Source organism: Brachyhypopomus gauderio, unplaced genomic scaffold, assembly GCF_052324685.1.
Source record: "Brachyhypopomus gauderio isolate BG-103 unplaced genomic scaffold, BGAUD_0.2 sc50, whole genome shotgun sequence".
Taxonomy (NCBI): Eukaryota; Metazoa; Chordata; class Actinopteri; order Gymnotiformes; family Hypopomidae; genus Brachyhypopomus; species Brachyhypopomus gauderio.
Window position 1 is genome coordinate 2,673,772 of NW_027506875.1, and position 24,279 is coordinate 2,698,050.

The 24,279-nt window shown below is 43.1% G+C and overlaps 1 protein-coding gene across 5 annotated transcripts in view; it reads right to left on the minus strand.

The window, feature by feature from the left end:
• The window catches only part of LOC143487753 (NACHT, LRR and PYD domains-containing protein 3-like), a 291,094-nt gene that overhangs the window by 124,192 nt on the left and 142,623 nt on the right, over positions 1 to 24,279 (minus strand). For 3 of the 5 annotated variants that reach the window (XM_076986895.1, XM_076986897.1, XM_076986894.1), the window contains exons 7-11: positions 18,153 to 19,920; positions 17,722 to 17,898; positions 17,177 to 17,353; positions 16,676 to 16,852; positions 16,175 to 16,351 (exon numbers count right to left, since the gene is read on the minus strand). In XM_076986895.1, the coding sequence (XP_076843010.1) occupies positions 16,175 to 16,351; positions 16,676 to 16,852; positions 17,177 to 17,353; positions 17,722 to 17,898; positions 18,153 to 19,920 (2,476 nt within the window). The remainder of the gene's footprint in view (positions 1 to 16,174; positions 16,352 to 16,675; positions 16,853 to 17,176; positions 17,354 to 17,721; positions 17,899 to 18,152; positions 19,921 to 24,279) is intronic. The other 2 variants (XM_076986896.1, XM_076986899.1) reach the window with 2 other exon arrangements.

Here is a 24,279-nt window from a genome sequence, read left to right on the forward strand (position 1 = left end):
CTGCTACGCTCATTCCTCACAGAGGTGGATGCAGAATTCGATGATTTACTTCTCCACAATAATGTCAGATGGCTTAGTAAGGGGAAGGTGTTGGAGCGTTTTTGGGCCCTGCGGAAGGAGTTAGAAACATTTCTACTGAATCAGACCAGTCCCAATGCAAAACCATTTGTGGAATTTCTCCAAAACAATGAAAAAATGGAAATTGCTGCATTTCTGACAGACATCACTTCCCACCTCAATGATTTAAATTTGAAGCTCCAGGGCAAAAATAACATTGTGTGCAACCTCATGTCAGCTATCTGTGCTTTTCAAAGGAAGCTGGAAATCTTCAAAAATGACTTACAGGAGGGGAGCCTGCTTCACTTCCCAAACCTGAAAAGCCAAGAGCCACACCATTACAATTATGTGGAATTCCTGGACAAGTTGATGGCAAATTTTGAAACCCGGTTTGGAGATTTCCCCCTGGGAAAACAGGTCTTGCTGTGTATTGAAAACCCATTCTTGGTGAAAAATGTGACAATTCTCAAATGAAGCCCTGAAGGTCTGCCCATGGGCTAGTGCTGCTTCTCTACAAACAGAGCTGATTGAGCTTCAAGAAAACCTTGCCCTGCAGGAATCTCTCTGTGACCCTGCCGCCTTCTGGACAAAGATGGCCACTGCAGGTGACCTGCAGAAAATGGCCCTGCAGATTCTAACTATGTTTCCTTCCACTTACTCCTGCGAGTCAGCCTTCTCAATAATGACAATGGTGAAGAACAAATACAGGGGCAAACTCACCAATGAACATTTGCACCAGTGCCTATGCCTGGCACTCACACCTTTTGTGCCAAAGTTTAAAGAACAGGTGGCACAGAAGAAGTGTAACTTTTCACACTGACTTAGACAGAACCTATCCTTTGTGCATAGTCCAAATGTTCTCTGTGGATGTATTATCGTTTTCATTTGGAGTTCGAATTTTGGATACACTGTAACTGTTACACTGCGACTGTCTCGGACCCTGGAAACATTGGAAATTTGGTGAGTGGACCTTTTCAGTTTCTAATTGAGTATGCCTGTCATAGGGTATTATCATAGTGTATTATCATAGGGTATTGGTCGCTAACAGCTGGGGCTGGGTGGTAGCTGTTCTCGGCAGACCCCTGTGTGACTGAGCAGCCCTATTTAGGGACCGCACTGCTCACCTCAGTTTTGAGGAGGGACCTAGAAAAGGTGGCCTATAAAACGCCGAACTTATACCTGGACAGGCTACCGCACCTGTCGGGTTATTCCATATACAGTTGTGATCAAATTTATTCAACCCCCACTGAAATAAAGTGTTTTGGCCAGTTTGACATTGATTTTGATCATTTCAGTCATCTTATTTACAATTACAGTTGTGATCAAATTTATTCAACCCCCAATGCTGCGAAGGGTTTTATGGAATTCAGTGCACATTTGTAATTGTGTTCATAATGAAATCTTACAAGGACTTGTTAAAGAACTAAATGCAACTAAGATAGCATCAATTTTTTTTGTCATAAAGTATTAAATGGCCTTTTTGTGATTTCTTCATTGACACAATTATTCAACCCCTTTACGACTACCACTCCTAAGAACAGAGGTTCATTCCAGTGTTTTCCATCAGGTATTGAAAACATCTGTGGATGTCAACGAGCAGCAATCAAGCATGATAAGCACCAATTAGGCAGATTTAAAAGGACTGTGATACTCAGCTCCTTCTAGACATCTACTGGTGTGTTTCCAAGCATGGTGAAGGCAAGAGAATGGTCCCAGAAGACAAGAGAAGAGGTTATTGCTCTTCACAAGAATGGCAATGGATATAAAAAGATTGCGAAGTTGTTAAATATTCCAAGAGACACTATCGGAAGTATCATTCGCAAGTTCAAGTTAAAGGGCACAGTGGAAACGTTACCTGGTCGTGGCAGAAAGAAGATCCTGACCGCGACTGCTGTGCGCTACCTGAAGCGTAATGTGGAGAAAAATCCCCGCGTGACTGCTAAGGAACTGAAAAAAGACCTGTCAGATGTGGGCACTGAAGTTTCAGCTCAGACAATAAGGCGCGCACTGCATAACGAAGACCTCCATGCCAGAACGCCCAGACGCACCCCCTTGCTGACTCCAAAGAACAAGAAAAGTCGACTGCAGTATGCCAAAAGTCATGTGGACAAGCCACAAAGGTTTTGGGACAGTGTACTGTGGTCAGATGAAACTAAATTAGAACTGTTTGGGACAATGGACCAGCGCTATGTTTGGAGAAGGAAGAACCAGGCTTATGAACAAAAGAACACCTTGCCTACTGTGAAGCATGGCGGGGGGTCAATTATGCTTTGGGGCTGTTTTGCTTCTAATGGTACAGGAAAGCTTCAACGTGTGCAGGGTACCATGAAGTCCCTTCAGTACCAGGAGATCTTGGAGGAAAATGTGATGGAGTCAGTCACAAACCTGCGGCTTGGGAGACGTTGGACCTTCCAACAGGACAATGATCCGAAGCACACATCCAAGTCCACTAGAGCATGGTTGAACATGAAAGGCTGGAACATTCTAGAGTGGCCATCGCAATCACCAGACTTAAATCCAATTGAGAACCTCTGGTGGGACCTAAAGAAGGCAGTTGCAGTGCGCAAGCCTAAGAATGTGACTGAACTGGAGGCTTTTGCCCATGAAGAATGGGCTAAGATACCCATAGGTCGCTGCAAGACACTTGTGTCAAGCTATGCTTCACGCTTGAAAGCTGTCATAACTGGAAAAGGATGTTGTACTAAGTACTAAAAAATAATGTCACTAGGGGGTTGAATAAAACTGATAATGATGTGAGCACAGTAAAGACATTTGTGGTTATTCCATCATAAATATTATGTTATGTTTGTCTAATTTATAAGTGCCTCTTTGATATAATTGTAAATAAGATGACTGAAATGATCAAAATCAATGTCAAACTGGCCAAAACACTTTATTTCAGTGGGGGTTGAATAAATTTGATCACAACTGTATATAACATAACATAATAACAAAACATATATTATGTATAACAAACATAACATAATATTTATGATGGAATAACCATAAATGTCTTTACTGTGCTCACATCATTATCAGTTTTATTCAACCCCCTAGTGACATTATTTTTTAGTACTTAGTACAACATCCTTTTCCAGTTATGACAGCTTTCAAGCGTGAAGCATAGCTTGACACAAGTGTCTTGCAGCGACCTATGGGTATCTTAGCCCATTCTTCATGGGCAAAAGCCTCCAGTTCAGTCACATTCTTAGGCTTGCGCACTGCAACTGCCTTCTTTAGGTCCCACCAGAGGTTCTCAATTGGATTTAAGTCTGGTGATTGCGATGGCCACTCTAGAATGTTCCAGCCTTTCATGTTCAACCATGCTCTAGTGGACTTGGATGTGTGCTTCGGATCATTGTCCTGTTGGAAGGTCCAACGTCTCCCAAGCCGCAGGTTTGTGACTGACTCCATCACATTTTCCTCCAAGATCTCCTGGTACTGAAGGGAATTCATGGTACCCTGCACACGTTGAAGCTTTCCTGTACCATTAGAAGCAAAACAGCCCCAAAGCATAATTGACCCCCCGCCATGCTTCACAGTAGGCAAGGTGTTCTTTTGTTCATAAGCCTGGTTCTTCCTTCTCCAAACATAGCGCTGGTCCATTGTCCCAAACAGTTCTAATTTAGTTTCATCTGACCACAGTACACTGTCCCAAAACCTTTGTGGCTTGTCCACATGACTTTTGGCATACTGCAGTCGACTTTTCTTGTTCTTTGGAGTCAGCAAGGGGGTGCGTCTGGGCGTTCTGGCATGGAGGTCTTCGTTATGCAGTGCGCGCCTTATTGTCTGAGCTGAAACTTCAGTGCCCACATCTGACAGGTCTTTTTTCAGTTCCTCATTTAACAACTTCGCAATCTTTTTATATCCATTGCCATTCTTGTGAAGAGCAATAACCTCTTCTCTTGTCTTCTGGGACCATTCTCTTGCCTTCACCATGCTTGGAAACACACCAGTAGATGTCTAGAAGGAGCTGAGTATCACAGTCCTTTTAAATCTGCCTAATTGGTGCTTATCATGCTTGATTGCTGCCCGTTGACATCCACAGATGTTTTCAATACCTGATGGAAAACACTGGAATGAACCTCTGTTCTTAGGAGTGGTAGTCGTAAAGGGGTTGAATAATTGTGTCAATGAAGAAATCACAAAAAGGCCATTTAATACTTTATGACAAAAAAAATTGATGCTATCTTAGTTGCATTTAGTTCTTTAACAAGTCCTTGTAAGATTTCATTATGAACACAATTACAAATGTGCACTGAATTCCATAAAACCCTTCGCAGCATTGGGAGTTGAATAAATTTGATCACAACTGTATGTGGTCGAAACAGGAAAAATAAGTCTTTTTACTTTAAACTGGCAACATGGAATATAAGAACCCTCATGGACTCTTGTGGTGGATCTGAGAGATCCCATAGAAGAACAGCCCTGATTGCAGCTGAGTTGGGTCGCTATAACATTACATTTACATTTACATTTACGGAATTTAGCAGACGCTCTTATCCAGAGCGACTTACAAAGTGCTTTGCTTCTGATCACAGAATACATCCTAGGAAATAGTACAGATAGGCCAGAATTCAAGACACCATTGAGTCAGACTACTACTAAACTACAGGAGTCAGTATCATTACCTAGTGTTTTGCAAGTTAGACATTTGCCAAGAAGCACAAATAACCATAAACAGACATACAATTTAAGAACAACGGCAAGTGGTATCAGCTGAATTAGTGCTCTGGTAAGAACTCAACAAACAGGTGAGTCTTCAGTCTACGCTTGAAGATAGCAATAGACTCTATTAGCAGTCCCAGCAGCTAATGGAAGATCGTTCCACCATCTTGGAGCCAGGATGGAGAATAGTCTGGAGCTTTGTCTTCCATGAGACTAAGCATGGAGTTTCAAGTCGAGCCAAGCTTGAGGTTCTAAGTGTTCGCTGTACAGATCCGCTTTTTACCATGGACATCATGTAGGGAGGGGCCAGTCCATTTTTGGCTTTGTAAGCAAGCATCAAGGTTTTATATCTGATGCATGCCACTACTGGAAGCCAGTGAAGAGAGCGTAGTAGAGGAGTCACATGTGAGAATTTGGGTAGATTGAAGACGTCTGTCGTGCTGCAGCATTCTGAATTAGTTGTAGAGGTCTGATAACCCGTAGAGGAAGACCTGCAAGTAGGGAATTGCAGTAGTCCAGCTTAGAGATTACTAGAGACTGCACAAGCACTTGAGTAGCTTCCTGTGAAAGGAAGGGTCGTATTCTCTGTATGTTGCAGAGGAGAAATCTGCAGGATCTGGTCAGCTTTGAAACATGTGTTGAGAAGGACAACTCATTGTCCAACGTTACACCCAGGCTTCGAGCAGTTTCTGATGGTGTTAACAAGATGTTCTCAAAGGAAACTGTGAGGTCGTTGTGTGGGTTTGGGGTTCCTGGAATGTACAAAAGCACACAGTGATAGCATGGAACTCAAAGGAAGAAATTGAAAGAGCTGAAAAGGAGAATTGGGTGAAACGCCACTCTGGAGATAATAGTTGATTGATATATTGATATATATTGATATTGATATACATTGATATAGCTGCTCTGAGTGAAACCAGGCTCCTTGATGAAGGCTCTCTTACAGAAGAGGGCATGGGCTACACCTTTTACTGGAAAGGTTACCAAAGAAGAATACAATACTGCCAAGACTCACTGAAGCTCCTGTGGGCATTAGTGAAAGATTGATGACCCTCCGTATTCCCCTAATGAAGAACCGCATTGCTACAATTCTTAGTGTGTATGCACCTACTATGCCATCAGACACTGAGACAAAGGACTCCTTTTATCAATTATTGGATGAGGCTCTCCGTCAGATCCCCAAGACTGATAAGATCCTACTTCTTGGTGACTCTAATGTACGTGTGGGACAAAATAACGAAATATGGAAAGGAGTGCTTGGCAGACATGGGATTGGTCAGATCAATTCAAATGGCATGAGGCTACTTACCCTCTGCTCTGAGCATGACCTGACAATAACCAACATCTTCCAGCAAAAGACAAAGTATAAAACATCATGGATGCACCCACGTTCCAAACACTGGCACTTACTTGATTATGTCATTATGAGACGCTGTGACATCAGGGATGTTCTCATAACTCGTGCCATGAGAGGTGCGGAATGCTGGACAGACCATCGTCTTATCATGACCAAGGTCCTTATGAAGGTGCGCCCCCCCATGTGAAAACAGGGTTCCAGTGGAAAGCGCTTAAACTGTGACCGTCTCAAGGACATCACATCAAGAAAGGAGTTTTGTTGCTCCTATGTAGAACCATTTTTGAGTATTGAAATTGCTGTAGAACAGCAGTGGACCTCTATTAGTACAGCCATCCATGAAGCAGCAGCTCAAACAATTGGCTATAAGTGCAAAAATCACCAAGACTAGTTTGATGATAACTCCGACTCCATTAAAAACGTATTAAGCACCATGCATAAAGCACACCAGGAAAGTTTGAGAAACCCCTCATCCAGCACTGCTAGACAGCAGTGGCAGAAGGCTCGACGGGAAGTGCAGAAGACTTTACGCACCATCCAAAATAGATGGTGGACAGAGAAGGCCCATAAAATTCAATCATTTTCAGATAGACATGACGTGCATAATTTATATAATGCAGTTAAATCCATCTATGGCCCAAGAAGTCACTGCATTACCCCCTTGAGAACTGCAGATGGGCTCAGAGTCCTTAAAGACCAAAAGAGTATCCTGGAAAGGTGGGTTGAGCACTTCAAAACCCTGTTAAACCAGGACTCTGTGACAGATCATACCATCCTATATGAACTGCCCAAATACCAACCAAACAACAATCCCAATATTCCTCCAACCTTCTTGGAGGTACAGTCGGCTGTCCGCTCTCTGAAAAATAACAAGTCTCCTGGATCTGACAATATCCCAGCAGAACTGTTAAAACAGGGAGGTTATCTATGTATAAGAACTAGTGGTGGGACTTTAACGCGTTAATTTCGATGAATTAATTACAGGGAAAATAAACTAAAAAAAGTACGCATTTTAACGCATTTAACGCATGAGACTCTTTTGCACCATGGAATGTTTCTCAGTGCACGAGTTCCAGGCACACAGAATATATGGACGCACAATAAGATGAGCATGATGGAGATGACTGAAGAGGCTACGCTGGTGGATGGGAAATTTAAATATAAGAAACTTCCAGATGGAAGTACAAACAAAAATAGCATAATTTGCACTTTATGCAGGAAGGAGTTCGCTTATCACAGGAGCACTTCCACCTTTCGTTATCACCTCAACGCAAAATATGTTGGGGCTAACACGCAGGTCAGTAACGATAACTTAGCTGCTAAATGTATTCCTAGTACGAGCAAACAATGTCGCCAGTCAACACTCGACCACATGTCGGGGGTTCAAATTAAGAAACAAAATGTCAAAGTCCACGTCAGACAAATTGACCAATTCACTGGACGAAATGGATTGCTGTAGACCAAGGGTAATCAACTATATTGTTCCGTGGGCCAAATTTGGCAGATAGCTCTGACCCGGGAGACGGGAGGGGGGGTGGCGAACGTAACACTCGTGACGGAGTGTTTTTTCAATAGCGCTGAAATAAATGCTCCGGTTTAAAATTAATTCTCCCATCAAAATTAAGAAATATTTTTAACAATTTATTCTGGGTCCGGATGGGATGGCATTTGGGTCCGTATCCAATTAATCAGGAATGAGATTGGGTCCGGACAGGACTGCGTTCCACCTGTTGGTGACCTCTGCTGTAGACCACTCTCTGTGGTCGAAAGCCAAGCATGAATGCTTCCGCCGTTTGCGGAGGTTCGCGCGAGGTGGACGGAGTCGCGCGGTACGGTCACTCGTGAAAGTATAATCCAGGCTTTACAAGAAGTGCGGCAAATTGCATCAGCTGATGCAAGTTACGAACTGCCGTCCAGAAAGACAATGTGGAAGAAAATCCAGCTGCTGTATGATAAGGAAAGGGAAGTAAAACAGGTTATTGTGAAGATCGCCACAAATGTGGCTCTGACTGGGGATCACTGGACCTCTGTTAGCAAAAAGAATTATCTAGGTGTGACAGCTCATAGATGATGAATGGAAGATCCAGTCATTTGCTTTGAGCATGCAGAAGACCACTTCTAGGCACTATGGAGATGCCTGTGGCAGAGGCCTGGAAAATTAAAGAAAGTCTACCATCTAAAATGGTATTAAAAAACATCTTCTGATTTACTTCAGTTCTTCTTATTCTTCCAATATCCTGAGCAAAACTCCCAAAATTAAACAACAGTTTTGTTCAGAATTTCCAGGGTTCTGAAAACTGTTTGCTCTGTTTTCTGCACTCATCTATTGGTCTGTGTAGTAGACTGGTGGAAAAATAAACAAGATGTTGAAGTTTATGATTATGTTCATTGATTCATTCATCATTAAAACTTAAGTTAATATTTCTCATGTTAAATACTGAAATGCGATTAAAATGCGATTAATTCATTACAAAGCTTCTAATTAATTCGATTCATTTTTTTATCGCATCCCACCCCTAATAAGAACATTACATAGATTTATGACCATGGTCTGGACAAATGAAAGTGTCCCACAGCAATGGAGAGATGCTAGGATTGTCACCATATATAAAAACAAGGGTGATAGGGCCATCTGTGGCAACCATAGGGGCATATCACTCCTTGCTGTTGCCGGGAAGGTATTGGCCAAAGTGATGCTCCAGAGGCTAAATACCAACATCGCAGAGTCATTGCTACCTGAATCACAGTGTGGTTTTAGAAAGAACAGGAGCACCGTCGACATGATCTTTACAGCCCGACAACTCCAAGAAATGTGCAGGGAACAACATCAAGACCTGTTTATGGCTTTTGTTGACCTCTCCAAAGCCTTTGACATGGTGCAGAGAGAACTCTTGTGGGGCATTCTTCTCCAGTTTGGATGTCCTACCAAGTTTGTAAACATCCTGCGACAGTTACATGATGAAATGAGTGCCAGGGTAACCATAGGAGGCCAAGTGTCAGACTCTTTCACTGTGCGTACTGGGGTAAGGCAGGGGTGTGTATTGGCACCAGTACTGTTTAACATCTTCCTCTTATGAGTCACCCAGCTCCTCCATAAGGAGATCGAAGACAACAGTGGGGTAACAGTGGCATACAGGCTAGATGGCAACCTCTTTAACATCAGGAGACTGCAAGCAACCACCAAGATGTACAGAGTGAGGATACTGGAGCTACAGTATGCTGATGACTGTGCTCTCGTGTCTAACACTCCACAAGATCTCCAATCTGTCCTCAAAGCAGCAGTCAGGGCATACAGCAGGATGGGACTGACTACTGCCGGCTACAACCACCTCCGCAAGCCATCGAAAGACCTTTTCGACTGATCTTCGTATTTCATCATGTCTGAGTCGCTTGTGTTGAGTGTGGCATGTATAGCTACTCTTCTTCCGTCAGTAGTGATAATAATTTATTTGTGTGAAGTGTAGATTAATTATTAGTATGACAGAGAAGATACATCCGGGCTTTAGAAAGTCCTAGAGAGTTTGTAGCAGCTAGCGCCACTAGCGTAGCAGCTAGTGTAGCTAGCGTAGATAGCGTAGCAGGCCCGGGTTGCACAGCCGTAGCTAGCGAGCCCTCAGCTCCGGCATTAGAGCCCTCGCAGTGGGGCGAATGGGTGACGTCTCGGCGGCATAACCGTAGGGCTGAGCACCGTTCGTCTCAGGTTCCCGTGTCAAACAGGTTTGCCCCACTCAGTAATACACCGACTGAGCGACCTGTTAAAAGAGCTCTGGTGATAGGAGATTCACAGTTCCGACACGTGAATGTAGCGACTAGTTTAGAGACACCAGCGGCCATAGTCAAGTGTATCCCGGGGGCTAGAGCGCCTGACATCAGGGCTAATCTAAAGGTGCTGGCTAAATGTAAATATTCTAAGATAGTTATACACGTCAGCACCAATGATGTGGGATTAAGACAGTCTGAGATCACTAAGGATAATGTTAAAGAGGTGTGTGAGTTAGCGGGGACGATGTCAGACGCCGTAATATGCTCTGGTCCCATTTCAGTTCGGCGTGGCGCTGAAACCTACAGCAGGTTATGGGCACTACAACACTGGATGTCTAAATGGTGCTTAGATAACAAAGTGGGTTATATAGATAATTGGACACGTTTTGAGGGCAGGCCTGGCCTTTTGAAGCGAGACGGCATTCACCCCTCTTGCTCTCATTTCCCGTAGCATATCTGCTAGGATTAATAGAGGTAGTGTAGGAGTAGTTAATGGGGATTGACAAACCAGAGCCGAGGCCAGGCAGCAGACACACAGGCTAAACCGACTGTCTGCGAGCTGCAAAGAGACGTCACCTAGGTCACACCAGATTGAAACTGTGTTTGTTCCTCGAGTACCAAAAAATAATTCTCCCAAAGTTAATAGACAAAATTTAATCAATGTGAAATTCAACTATGCTCCCTCAGAGAGCGGTTTAAATCTGAAACTAGGACTACTAAATATTAGATCCCTGTCATCTAAAGCATTGCTTGTTAATGAAATGATTACCGATCATAATCTATGCATGCTTTGCTTGACGGAAACCTGGAACCGACCAGACGACTATATGGCCCTAAATGAAGCTTCTCCCTCTGGCTATAGATATGTCCATAACCCCCGTCCAAATGGTCGAGGAGGTGGGGTCGCCACAATATATGACTGATATAGGCATTTCTCAAAAATTTGGCTTCAAGTTTAATTCTTTTGAACATCTCATCCTCATTGTATCTAATGTTTAAAATTTAACAACCAACAAAGCGTCGCAGTCGTTTATGTTAATTACTATTTACCACCCCCCTGGTTCATACTCTGAGTTCTTGCAGGAGTTTTCGGACTTCCTGTCTCATGTAGTGCTATCAGCCGATAAGGTGATTATAGTTGGTGATTTTAACATCCATTTTGAAAATCTGTGTGACTTAGCATAAATTTTCAAGCAATTCTTGATTCAATGGGTATCACTCAGAATGTGGTGGGTCCTACGCATAACTGTAGTCATACTTTAGACTTGGTCTTGTCATTTGGTATTGACATATCCAGTTTAGCAATTCTTCCTCAGAGTGAGGCTGTTTCTGACCACAGCCTCATAATGTACAAGTTGTGTTTAACTGACTGTATTCATCGGCCACCCCGCTATCAAATTAAACGAGCTATAACACCCAGCACCCAAGCCGTGCTCACTGATATTTTACCGGGTCTGACAAACACTGATCCACTTGTAGCTCCGGAAGGACTAGAGCGTTTCACCGAGCACGTCGAGACTTCCCTTCGTACAGCTTTAGACAAGGTTGCGCCATTACGATATAAGAGAGCCACTGAGAGAAGAATAGTGCCATGGTACAATGAGCACACGCGTAGTCTCAAACGAGCCACGCGGATCCTGGAGCGTAAATGGCGAAATTCGATTCAGGACTCCTTTTTAAAACTATTTCCAGCCTTACGAGTAGTCATGAACAAATCAATTCTCTAATACCACTAGAGTGTAGCAGTAACAATTTTATGAAGTTCTTCAATGATAAGATTGATAAAATTAGGGAAAAAATTAGTAGTGCTATCTCAGAGCCTGTCAACATGCCAATGCACCTTGACAGCTGTCTGGTTAGCTCTGATGCCCTGTTAGAGTCCTTCTCCCCAATTGGTGAAATCTGCTAAACCCTCCACATCAGATCTGGGCAAACAACGGCCCGCGGGCCACATCCGGCCCGTTGTGCGTCCCTGTCCGGCCCGCGAGAGGCCAATCATAAATGAAACAAATATCTATGTCGTGCGTGCAATACAACTGTGACGCTTTTATTTTGAAAGCGCTACGTTTGTGTTAATTCCGTGCGGACGTACCAGCGTGTGTGTGTGTGAGCTGTGCTAGAAACACTGTAGGTGATCAGCGACAAGTTAAGGCTGAATTTATACTTTCGGGAGTGAACGTTGCACCTCGCGCGAACCTCCGCAAACGGCGGAAAATTTACGTGACGAATTTTAATTGTGCATTGTGTTCCAGGTTTGAAAAGTGCTGGAATTTAGGCTAAAGTACTTGTAAATGCTTGAAATTGTAACTGTATTTCGATTCACAACAAATAGCTGACTGAACAGGGGGGTATTCCAGAAAGCGGGTAAGTAAACTCAGAGTTAACGAAAACTCAGGGTTTTCCGTTCCAGAAACCGAGCTTAGAGAGAACCTGAGTCAGCTGGGAAATATTGAAATGGACCTAGAAAGTGCCGTAGAAGTGCTTTAAAGCTAGGTTTAAGCCAGGTTTATACTTGACGTGGCGCGAGTGACGCGAGGCTCCGCGCGGCGAAAATTATGTAATCGCGGTGGCGGAGGGCCTCACGCGCTGTTGATTTGCACCTCTCGAATTTTGTAACTTCGCGCGCGCGCCGCGCTTCAGCGCAATGAACAAAGTCATGTTTGCAGGGTTCATACACCTTTATAAGGTGGAATTAAAGCACTTGTACGTCACTTTCAAGGTCCATTTCAATATTTCCCAGCACGTTAAACTTAAATATTCATACATATATTCGAAATGATCCGAAATAATTCACTTTTTTATCACATTATTTAATTGTTATTTTCAAAACGCCCAATCTTAACGTCTTCACGTTCTGCAACATTAAAATTGGTCAGGTAAAGGTTCCTTCCCCTGTTTTTGAGGGGTGTTTCTTTATACCAACACACATCGTTTCGGAGAACACTGTACAGAATGTGACGCGGCAAGTATAAACGCCTCCGCCGTTCGCGGATGTTTGCGTGAGGTGGGCGGAGCCACTGTGATGACGTCATTATTGTTTGTGTGGCCCTCTGACACAATTCAGGTTTCTCATGTGGCCCCTTGTAAAAATTAATTGCCCACCCCTGCTCCACATGCATACTAGATGCTGTAACAACCCATCTACTTAAAGAATTACTGCATAGCAATGTAGAACCTTTGCTTACTATAATAAACTATTCTCTGAGCCTGGGTTACGTGCCCAGTTCATTTAAACTTGCAGTCATCAAGCCGCTAATTTAAAAACCTGGTCTTAACCCCCAGGAACTGTCCAACTATAGGCCAATTTCTAATCTGTCATTCATATCCAACATTTTTGAGAAAGTAGTTTCTTCACAACTCTCTTCCTTCTTACAGACAGAACATGTCTAAGAGTTATTTCAGTCTGGATTTAGAGCTCATCACAGCACTGAAACGGCACTGACTAAAGTATTGAACGATCTTTTAATATCCTCTGGTAAAGGACACATTTCGTTTCTCATACTGCTAGACCTCAGTGCTGCATTTGACACCATTGACCATAATATTCTACTTACTAGGCTGGAGACACTCATTGGCATAAGAGGTCAAGCACTCTCCTGCTTCAGGTCCTACCTCACAGATCGTTACCAATTTGTACTAGTAAATAATGAATGCTCAGAGCATTCTAAAGTAAAGTATGGTATCCCACAAGAATCTGTACTGGGCCCCATATTATTCTCATTATATATGCTACCACTGGGCACTATCATTCGTAGGCATGGTATTAGCTTCCATTGCTACGCAGATGATACTCAGTTGTATATATCTTCTAATCCAGATGCTATCACTACAACTCTCAAGATTGAGAACTGCGTCCAGGACATTAAAAACTGGATGGCATCAAATTTTCTTCAACTAAATTCTGACAAGACTGAGGTGCTGATTCTTGGGCCTAAAGCTGCTAGAAGCAATTGGGCTGATATTCCCCTTACCCTAGATGGTTTTTCAGTAACACCTAAATCTACTGCAAAAAGTTTAGGTGTCACTATTGATTCTGATCTTTCATTTGACGGACATGTATGCAATGTCACTAAGGCTGCCTTTTTCCATTTGCGTAACATCGCCAAGCTGAGACACTTACTTTCATTAGCTGACGCAGAGAAACTGGTCCATGCTTTTGTCTCCTCGACATTGGACTACTGTAATAGTCTTCTAATTGGATGCTCTAAACAGTACATAACGAAGCTACAACTTGTACAAAATGCTGCAGCCAGAGTCCTAACTAAGGCTAGGAAATTCAATCATATTAGTCCCACTCTCGCCGCATTACACTGGCTTCCGATTAAATATTGCATTGAATTTAAAGTTCTTCTGTTAATCTATAAGGCGTTAAATGGTCTTGCCCCACAAGATCTGAGTGAACTCATTGCTTACGACAACCCATCTCGCCCTTTGCGCTCCCAAAATGCTGGATTTCTCCTAGTTCCAAAAATTTGTAAGACTACAGCCGGAGGCAGAGCTTTCTCATTTAAAGCCCCCCAATTATGGAATAGCCTTCCAGCTCCAATCCGAGATTCTGACACAGTTCCAATCTTTAAATCTAGACTTAAGACTCACCTGTTTAGTCAAGCCTTCAGCTAAAATTCCCCTTGTAAGGTGTAGGGGCTTGGGGGCCCCCAGACATTGAGATTTCTGGTGATCTGAGATGTTGATGCTGTCATCCAGCTGTGTCATGGCATCACTCAATTTGTGACAATGACTTGACTGGAAAGCAATGTCTTAGTGAGCCCTCATGCCTGTGGTCACCTCTGAACCCCTCCCTTTAGTTATGCCGCTATAGATTAGCCTGCCGGAGCCACCTGCTCATCACTGGCACGTGAGCTATGTACATTTAAATCAATGGTGGTTTAAATTGATGTCCACTCAGTCTGTATTTCTATCTTCTTGCATGCCTCCACCCAAGACGATTGGATACAGGCATCCGCAGGCACCTGGGTGATGGTCTGGCTTGCCGGTGGATGTGCTGATGCCAGGGTTGGATGAGCCGTTGCCACGAGGGGTTGTGCTGATGCTGGCCCGCCTGAGGCCCACCGCCTGCACCGAGGGGACTGAGGCTGCTTGGCCGGGGAACAGGAGCTTGGACTGTTGCTGTGGAACTGTGAACCACCCTGCGACCACGGACTTGTGTTAACGGGCCGCCCAATGGAGGATGGGTTCCCTTTTGAGTCTTGGTCCTCCCGAGGTTTCTTCCTAATCCCCACCCTATAGGGAGTTTTTCCTCGCCACTGTCGCCTTTGGCTTGCTCATTAGGGATCTGGACCCATACGATTGTAAAGCTGCTTTGTGACAACGTGTGTTGTGAAAAGCGCTATATAAATAAATTTGACTTGACTATTAACACCATAAAGACAGAGATAGTCTGCCAGTGGGAGTGACAAAATCACACCCACATCACCCACATTTACTGCTGCAGGAGAACCATTGTCAGTTGTCTCATCTTTCAAATACCTTGGGAGTGTTCTGTCTGATGACAATACCATCGACAATGAAGTCCAGAATAGAGTCAGCCAAGCTTCTGCTTCTTTTGGGAGACTTAGTCGTCGGGTTTTCCTGAACAAGAATCTTTACCTGAGCACAAAAATATCCGTCTACCAAGCAGTCTGCATTTCGACCCTCCACTACAGCTGTGAGGCCTGGGTTACTTACAGCCGCCACATTAAAACCCTGGAACATTTTCACATCCTAGGAATCACTTGGCGTGATCGAGTGCCACACATTGAGATCCTGAGGAGAACAGGCTGCAGTAGCATTGAGACAACAATCACTCAGCACCAATTACGGTGGCTAGGGCACGTTATAAGGATGCCTTACAACCGGCTACCGCGCAAGGTATTGTATGGCCAGCTCAACCAAGGCCAACGCCTAGCTGGAGGACAGAAGAAGCACTTTAAAGAACAGCGCTTAAAAGGTGCAAAATTAAAGCTGTAGACTTGGAAAGTATGGCTGCTGAACGCAACACCTGGAGGCAGCTGTGCTTGGTTGGGACTCAAACGCTGGAGGAGAAAAGGACAGCCAGGAGACCACAAAGGAGACAACTAAGAAGACTCAGGAGGAATATACCCATGGTTGCCAGTCACACTAATACTACGTATTCTTGCCCCACTTGCAATAGAACTTGTGGATCTAGGATTGGCCTGTTCAGCCATCAGAGAATTCACAGCTAGAAAACAGAAGTGGATGTCATCATCAGACCGATGGACAACCGCAAGCAAGCAAGCAAGCGTGTGTGTGTGTGTGTGTGTGTGTGTGTGTGTGTGTGTGTGTGTATAAAGAGTCAGTAAGTCAGCAACTCACTGTAGTTTCTCCAGTGTACAGTGTGGATCATACAGTAGAATAGAGAGCTGGATCACTCCTAAGTCTCCTGGTTTATTGTCGTTCAGATTCAGCTCTCTCAGGTGTGATGAGGGGTTTGACCTCAGAGCTGAACAAAGAGCAGCACAGGCTTCCTCTCTAATACTGCACATAGACAGACTGTAGAGAGAAGGAGAAAAACTCCTCACACTTACACATCAACACACACATGAACACAAACACAGACACTGTGTGTGTTCAGGACAGACATGCAGTGGTGTGTGTGTGTGTGTGTGTTTGCAGAGAGAGAACAAGCAAGAAAGTGTGTATGTAAATATAATACAGAGAGAATGTGTGTCTCAAAGGAATAACGGGGATATTGAATGTGTGTGTGTGTGAGAGAGAGAGAGAGAGAGAGGATACTGACTATGCGTATGGGTGTGTGTGTGCGTCTGTGTGTGTGTGCGTCTGTGTGTATAAAGAGTCAGTAAGTCAGCAACTCACTGTAGTTTCTCCAGTGTACAGTGTGGGTCATACAGTAGAAAAGAGAGCTGCTTCACTCCTGAGGCTCCTGGTTTATTGTTGTTCAGATTCAGCTCTCTCAGGTGTGATGAGGGGTTTGACCTCAGAGCTGAACACAGAGCAGCACAGCCTTCCTCTCCAATACTGCAGCCAGACAGACTGTAGAGAGAAGGAGGAAAAACTCACACGTACACATTAACACACATGTGAATACAAACACAGACACTGTGTATTCAGGACAGACATGCAGTGGTGTGTGTGTGTGTGTTTGCAGAGAGAGAACAAGCAAGAAAGTGTGTATGTAAATATAATTAATACAGAGATAGTGTGTGTATCAGAGGAATAACTGGGATATTGAATGTGTGTGTGTGTGAGTGAGTGAGAGAGAGAGAGAGAGAGAGAGAGAGAGAGAGAGAGAGAGGATACTGACTATGTGTATGGGTGTGCGTGTGTGAGTAAAGAGTCAGTAAGTCAGTAACTCACACTAGTTTCTCCAGTGTACAGTGTGGATCCTCCAGTAGAGCAGAGAGCTGCTTCACTCCTGAGTCTCCTGGTTCATTGCAGTTCAGATTCAGCTCTCTCAGGTGTGATGAGGGGTTTGACCTCAGAGCTGAACACAGAACAGCACAGCCTTCCTCTGTAATACTGCAGTCAGTCAGACTGTAGAGAGAAGGAGAAAAACTCCTCACACATCAACACGCACGTGAACACAAATATCTCTACACACACACACAGATCTGAGCAGGAAAACCGTCCGTGGAACCTTCACACTAGAGCAGTCATCATGTGTGCGCTCTGTGGTTTGTCCAAGTGTCCAAAATGAGTCTGGAGCAGCAAAATCAGGATAAAATCATGTAGAAATGAATACTCATATTTAACACACATCACCTATACGCGTCTTCTTCATAAACACACAGAACCTATAAGACCAATATATGAATTTAGACCTGAACCCTAGGGTTAGGATTAGACAGACAGAGAGAATGAGGATATTGACTGTGTGTGTGTATAAAGAGTCAGTAACTCACTCTAGTTTCTCCAGTGTACAGTGTGGATCCTCCAGTAGAGCAGAGAGCTGCTTCACTCCTGAGTCTCCTGGTTTATTGTAGTTCAGATTCAGCTCTCTCAGGTGTGATGAGGGGTTTGACCTCAGAGCTGAACACAGAACAGCACAGCCTTCCTCTCTAATACTGCAGCTAGACAGACTGTAGAGAGAAGGAGAAAAACTCCTCACACTTACACATCAATGCACACGTGAACACAAACACTGTGTGTATTTAGGAGAGATATGCAATGTGTGTGTTTGTGTGTGTGTGTGTGCGTGTGTGTGTGTGTGTGTGCGTGCATGTGTGTGTAGTTAACAAAGTTCTTAGTCTAATTATGATTTTGTACTGATTCTATGATGCTTTTGTGAAACTCCTCCCAGTGCTGTAATGTGTTTATGAATGAAAATACTCACTCAGCTTTTCTGGATGCTGTGACCACTGGCAGCAGTTTCAGTAGACATTCCTCTGATGGTTCATATTTACTCAGGACAAACTCTTCTAGCTCTTCTTCTGAGTTCAGCAACACAAACACCAGAGCTGACCACTGAGCAGGAGAGAGTCCGGCTCCACGGAGACGACGGTCAGCTCCTATGTTCAGGTATTTTTGGACTTCCTGCATTAGAGAATGATCATTCAGTTCATTCAGACAGTGGAACATATTGATGGATTTCTCTGGAGAGGGATTCTCCCTGATCTTCTCCTTGATGTACTTGACTGTTTCCTCTGTGCTGTGAGATCTGCGTCCTGTCTGTGTCAGTAGACCTCGTAAGAGAGTCTGATTGGACTCCAGTGAGAGACCCAGAAGGAAGCGGAGGAAAAGGTCCAGGTGTCCATTCTCACTCTGTAAGGCCTTGTCCACTGCTTTCTTAAGGAAGTCAGACATTGTTGATCTTTTAAAGAGTCTTTTCTTTTTCTTTTCCAGTACATTTGTTTTGTTGGAGATGAAGGAGAGAAATGCATATAAAGCAGCCAGAAACTCCTGAACACTCAGATGTACAAAGCTGAACACCTTGCCCAGGTGCAGTCCAGACTCCTCTCTGAAAATCTGGGTACACAATCCTGAGTACACTGACACTTCTTTGACATCAATGCCACACTCTCTCAGGTCTTCCTCATAGAAGATCAGGTTGCCCTTTTCCAGCTGTTGGAAAGCCAGTTTTCCCAGTGCCAGAACAATATTTCTAGTCTGGTGAACATCAGCGTCAGTTTTTCCATGGTACTTTCTGTCCTTGTGTTTGATGTTAAAGATCAGGAAGTGTGTGAACATCTGAGTCAGAGTCTTGGGGATCTCTCCACTCTCTGCTTCACCCAACATCCTCTCTAGAACAGTGGCTGCAATCCAACAGAAGACTGGAATGTGGCACATGATGTAGAGGCTTCTTGATGACTTCATGTGTGAGATGATTTTATTGGCCAGGATCTGATCACTGATTCTCTTCCTGAAGTACTCCTCTTTCTGAGTGCCACTGAACCCTCGTACCTCTGTTACCAGGTCAACACAGTCAGGAGGGATCTGATTGGCTGCTGCTGGTCGAGAGGTTATCCAGAGGAGAGCAGAGGGAAGCAGATTCTCCATGATGAGGTTTGTCAGCAGCACATCCACTGAGGTCGACTCTGTTATGTCTGATAAACTCTCATTGTTCTGGAAATCTAGAGGAAGTCGACACTCATCCAGACCATCAAAGATAAAAATGACTTTATAAGCATCACAGTCTATTAACTGTAATGTTTTTGTTTCTGGGAAAAAGTGATGAAGCAAATCCATCAGACTGAACTTTTTGTTCTTTATCAAATTAAGCTCCCTAAAAGGAAGTGGAAATATGAAGCGGACGTCCTGATTGGCTCTTCCTTCAGCCCAGTCCAGAATGAACTTCTGCACAGAGACTGTTTTCCCAATTCCAGCAACTCCTTTAGTCAGCACTCTTCTGATGGATTTGTCTTTAAAGAGGTCATTACATTTGATGGGTGTCTCCTGTGTTGCTGGTCTCCTGGATGCTGTCTCAATCTGTCTCACCTCATGTTCATTATTGACGTCTCCACTCCCTCCCTCTGTGATGTAGAGCTCTGTGAAGATCTCATTCAGAAGGATTGAGCTTCCATGATCTGAGATTCCTTCATTAATTCTGTTACATTTCTCCAGTAGTTTGTGTTTGAGTTTTTGCTGATATACAGAGACCAGCTCTAAAAACAGAAAGAAATGATGACACATATTGTACTTGGTTATTGTGATGGCGAGAGAGTGATAACTCTCACTTATTTAGTTTGATAATTAATAACCCCCCTTAGATAAAAGTACAGATCCGGGGGTTCACAGGCGAAGGGTTTTATGGTAGACTGGGGTGCTGGTGCTGTCGTCCTGTCACTGCTCGTGGTCACTCAATTTGTTGACGGTGCAGTGGATGGATGCCAATGTCCCAGAATTCCCCCAAGTCTATGTTACCTTCTGGTTCTGCCTTTTTTAGCTAGGCTGTAATAATTTAACTTAATGTCAGAGTTGCTGCCACACTCCAGAAATGTTTATATTCTCATCTGTCCTGTATATGTCCTTATACAGAGCTTATTTTCCCTGTTTTATATTCTCCACATGGCTGCCCGCCTACTCGAGGAACACTGAGATGAGGAGAGAAGTCTTTTCCAGAGATCCATCCTGCCTAACCAGATATGATGGAGGATCAACCCACTGCCCTGACTAACCAGTGTGGATGAAGGATAAACCCACTACACTTGGCCCTCTCATCGTCCTGAATTCTCCTCTGCTATGACTAACATTACCAACCATCAAGACGTTTAGGACTGAACAGGAATTACATAAAAGACTTGTGTTTATAAATACACAAAGTGCCTCCCCCGGGCTACATCCGGCCCAAGACGCAGTTTCATACGGCCCTTCACGGGATAAAATAAACTGGCCCGCAATTCAATTACGTTTTTTATGCTTATTTTTTATATTTTATTTTAACTTGTCTTTGTGGGGTTTTTTTTTTTTTGGCTTACACAGTGTTGCGTGATGCTAGTTTTTTTTTTTTTTTTTTTTTTTTTGGCCCACCTCCACCCCCCCCATCTTTGGAGGACAACTTTGTTTTTATGTACAGATTTAAATGGCAATTATAACAATTCTGTATAATATATAGTGTAGTGATAACAATATATAGTGATAACAATATGCAAAGTGATAATTATTGGGGTTAGGTGGACCAAGAAAAGAGGGGGAGAGAAATAATAAAAAGGGAAAAGACAGAGAGGTAGGAGAAGAAAGGAGAAGAAAAAGAAAAGAAGAAAAAAAATAAATGATAATAAAATAATAATAATAATAATAACTAGATAGGCAAAGTTTGTGAACAAACTTTATGTTGGCTTGCAAAGCAGTCGAAACGCTGTTTTGAATGTTGATGGCCTAATGTTAAAGGTTGTTTTAATGTTATCATTGTTAGATTATGTTGCGGTTAAGGAGTAGTTTAGGTGTTTGGGGTAATTACTGTTGAGGGGTAATTGGCTGTGGTGTAGTTGATATTGAGGGGTTATTGACCTGTTGGGGTTATTGTTGTTGATAGCTTTAAAGATTTCTGTGTAGTTCCTGTTAAAAGCTTGTTTAGATGTGGAATGTTTTGTTGAGGGGGTATTTACCTGTGGTGGGGCAATAACTGTTGAGGGGTAATTGGGTGTGGGGTAGTTGACATTGAGGGGTTATTGACCTGTTGGGGTTATTGTTGTTAATAGCTTTAAAGATTTCTGTGTAGTTCCTGTTAAAAGCTTGTTTAGATGTTGTATTTGTTGTTGAGGGGCAATTACCTGTGGTGGGGCAATTACTGTTGAGGGGCTATTGCCATTGGGGTAGTTAATGCAGATGTATTTGATATTGTTGAAGGCTATTCATTTAATGGTGTTGTTGCGGTTAATAGGTAATATAGCTGTTTGGGGCAATTACTGTTGAGGGGTAATTGGTTGTGGGTTAGTTAAAATTGAGTGGTTGTTCAGTTATACAGTTAATACTGCTGCAGGGACTGAGGGAGAGAAGAGGTTCCGTGCGTGTGTGCTCCATCTGCTCTATCTGCCCCATCTGCCCTTCTGATCCATCTGCCCTTCTGCCCCATCTGCTTTATCTGCCCCATCTGCCCCGCTGCTCTACCTGCCCTGCTGCTCTACCTGCCCCATCTGCCCCTCTGCTCCATCTTCCCCATCTGTTCCTCTGCTCCATCTGTGTGTGTCTGTGTGTAGTGGGTATGAGAGAGATGCATGTGTGTGTGTGTGTGTGTGGTGTATATGTGTGTGACTGTGTGTAGTGGGTATGAGAGAGATGCATGTGTGTGTGTGTGTGTGTGTGTGTGGTGTATATGTGTGTGTGTGTGTGTGTAGTGGGTATGAGAGAGATGCATGTGTGTGTGCGTGTGTGGGGGGAGGGGGAGACACATTCAACATAACCGACACAACTCTGAGTGGAGGAGCCTTGTTTAATGTGATTTGCACCCTCCGAACAAACGGTCGTAGTTCGGGCTCTATTTAACGTATCGCTTAACCGAAGATATTGTATGAGAGAGGACCCCTGGCTGATCATTTTGGTGTAATTTGTGTGTTGTTTGACCCAATATTGTCTGATTTATGACAAGTTAAACACAGAGGCAAATTGTGAAAAATCCCTTAACTGAAACACTGTCTCTTCCACTCTAGAAGCCTCGTTTAATGTGATTTGCACCCTCCGAACAAACGGTCGTACTTCGGGCTCTATTTAACGTATCGCTTAACCGAAGATATTGTATGAGAGAGGACCCCTGGCTGATCATTTTGGTGTAATTTGTGTGTTGTTTGACCCAATATTGTCTGATTTATGACAAGTTAAAAACAGGCAAATTGTGAAAAATCCCTTAACTGAAACACGGTCTCTGCCACTGTAGACGCCTTGTTTAATGTGATTTGCACCCTCCGAACAAACGGTCGTACTTCGGGCTCTATTTAACGTATCGCTTAACCGAAGATATTGTATGAGAGAGGACCCCTGGCTGATCATTTTGGTGTAATTTGTGTGTTGTTTGACCCAATATTGTCTGATTTATGACAAGTTAAACACAGAGGCAAATTGTGAAAAAGACAGTTCTGATTTTGAGAAATTAACATGGGAGTTAATGGGGCAGTTTTCTGTGTCTAGTGCCAAACAAATGCTCATAACTCTAAAAGTAATTGATAAAATGATTAGATATTTTGGCGTGCCAGAAAGGACAAATATCTCTCTCATTTAAAATTTAAATGGAGCTTCTAGATGAAAGTGGAAGGAATTTACAGCTGTTTATCCAGGAGATTTTTCATGACAGCACACTAACTGGGGACATTTCTGAACATTCCGCCATTCATTCTCTATGGGAAAAAGGACTTTCCCATAGGACACCGTATGTCCGACATGTCCCAAAAGCACAAGCACACTTCTTCCATATGAGATCTGTGAACCTGCCAATTTTCAAGGTTCTAGCTCAAAAACTGCGACCTGTGAAAGTTACCGAAAACTCGAATAGAATAATAATAAGAAGAAGAACTAGAAAGTAAAGTTTGTGAACAAACTTTAAGTTGGCTTGACAAAGCTTGTTGTAACAGCATGAAGACAATGTTAAGTATGTTAAATGATAATAGTTGGTCCCAGAAAAGCATAGTAGTTCGATAAGGACAGCAAATATAGTTGTTTTATCTTAACAGCTGAAACAGTTAAAAAATCAATGGTTTCCTATGGGAGGATGGAGGGATGAAAACGAATGAATAGAAGAAAAAACTGTTTAAAACCATGTAAGACCATATTTAGTATATTTACAGTTGAGTGAGTACAGCAGTTTAAGTTGTTCTATCTATACATCTGGTGGAGTTATAAAACCAATTGAATCATATGGGAGGATGGAGGGGTGAATGAAATGATAGAAATGGGAGGATAGTCAAATGGCATCAATATGTTATTCAGTGCAGGGCTAGGGATCAGCTACTGAGTCATTTCACCAAGTTTGATCACTGCATCTTGAAAATTAAGGGATTGATTAAATCAATGGTTTCCAATGGGAGGATGGAGGGATGAAAACAAATGAATAGAAGACAAAACTGTTTAACATCATGTAAGACCATATTTAGTATATTTACATTTGAGACAGTATATCAGATTTAGTTGTTAAATCTTTACATCTGATGGAGTTATAAAATCAATAAAATCCTATGGGAGGATGGAAGGATGAATGAAATGATAGAATGGGAGGATAGACAAATGGCATCAATATGATATTCAGTGCAGTGCTAGGGACCAGCTACTGAGCCATTTCACCAAGTTTGATCACTGTATCTTAAAAATTAAGGGATTGATTAAATCAATGGATTCTTATGGGAGGATGGAGGGATGAATGAAATGATAGAATGGGAGGATAAACAAATGGCATCAATATGGTATTCAGTGCAGTGCTAGGGATCAGCCACTGAGTCATGTCACAAGGTTTGATCACTGTATCTTGAAAATTAAGGATTTGATTAAATCAATGGTTTCCAATGAGAGGATGGAGGGATGAATGAAATGATAGAATG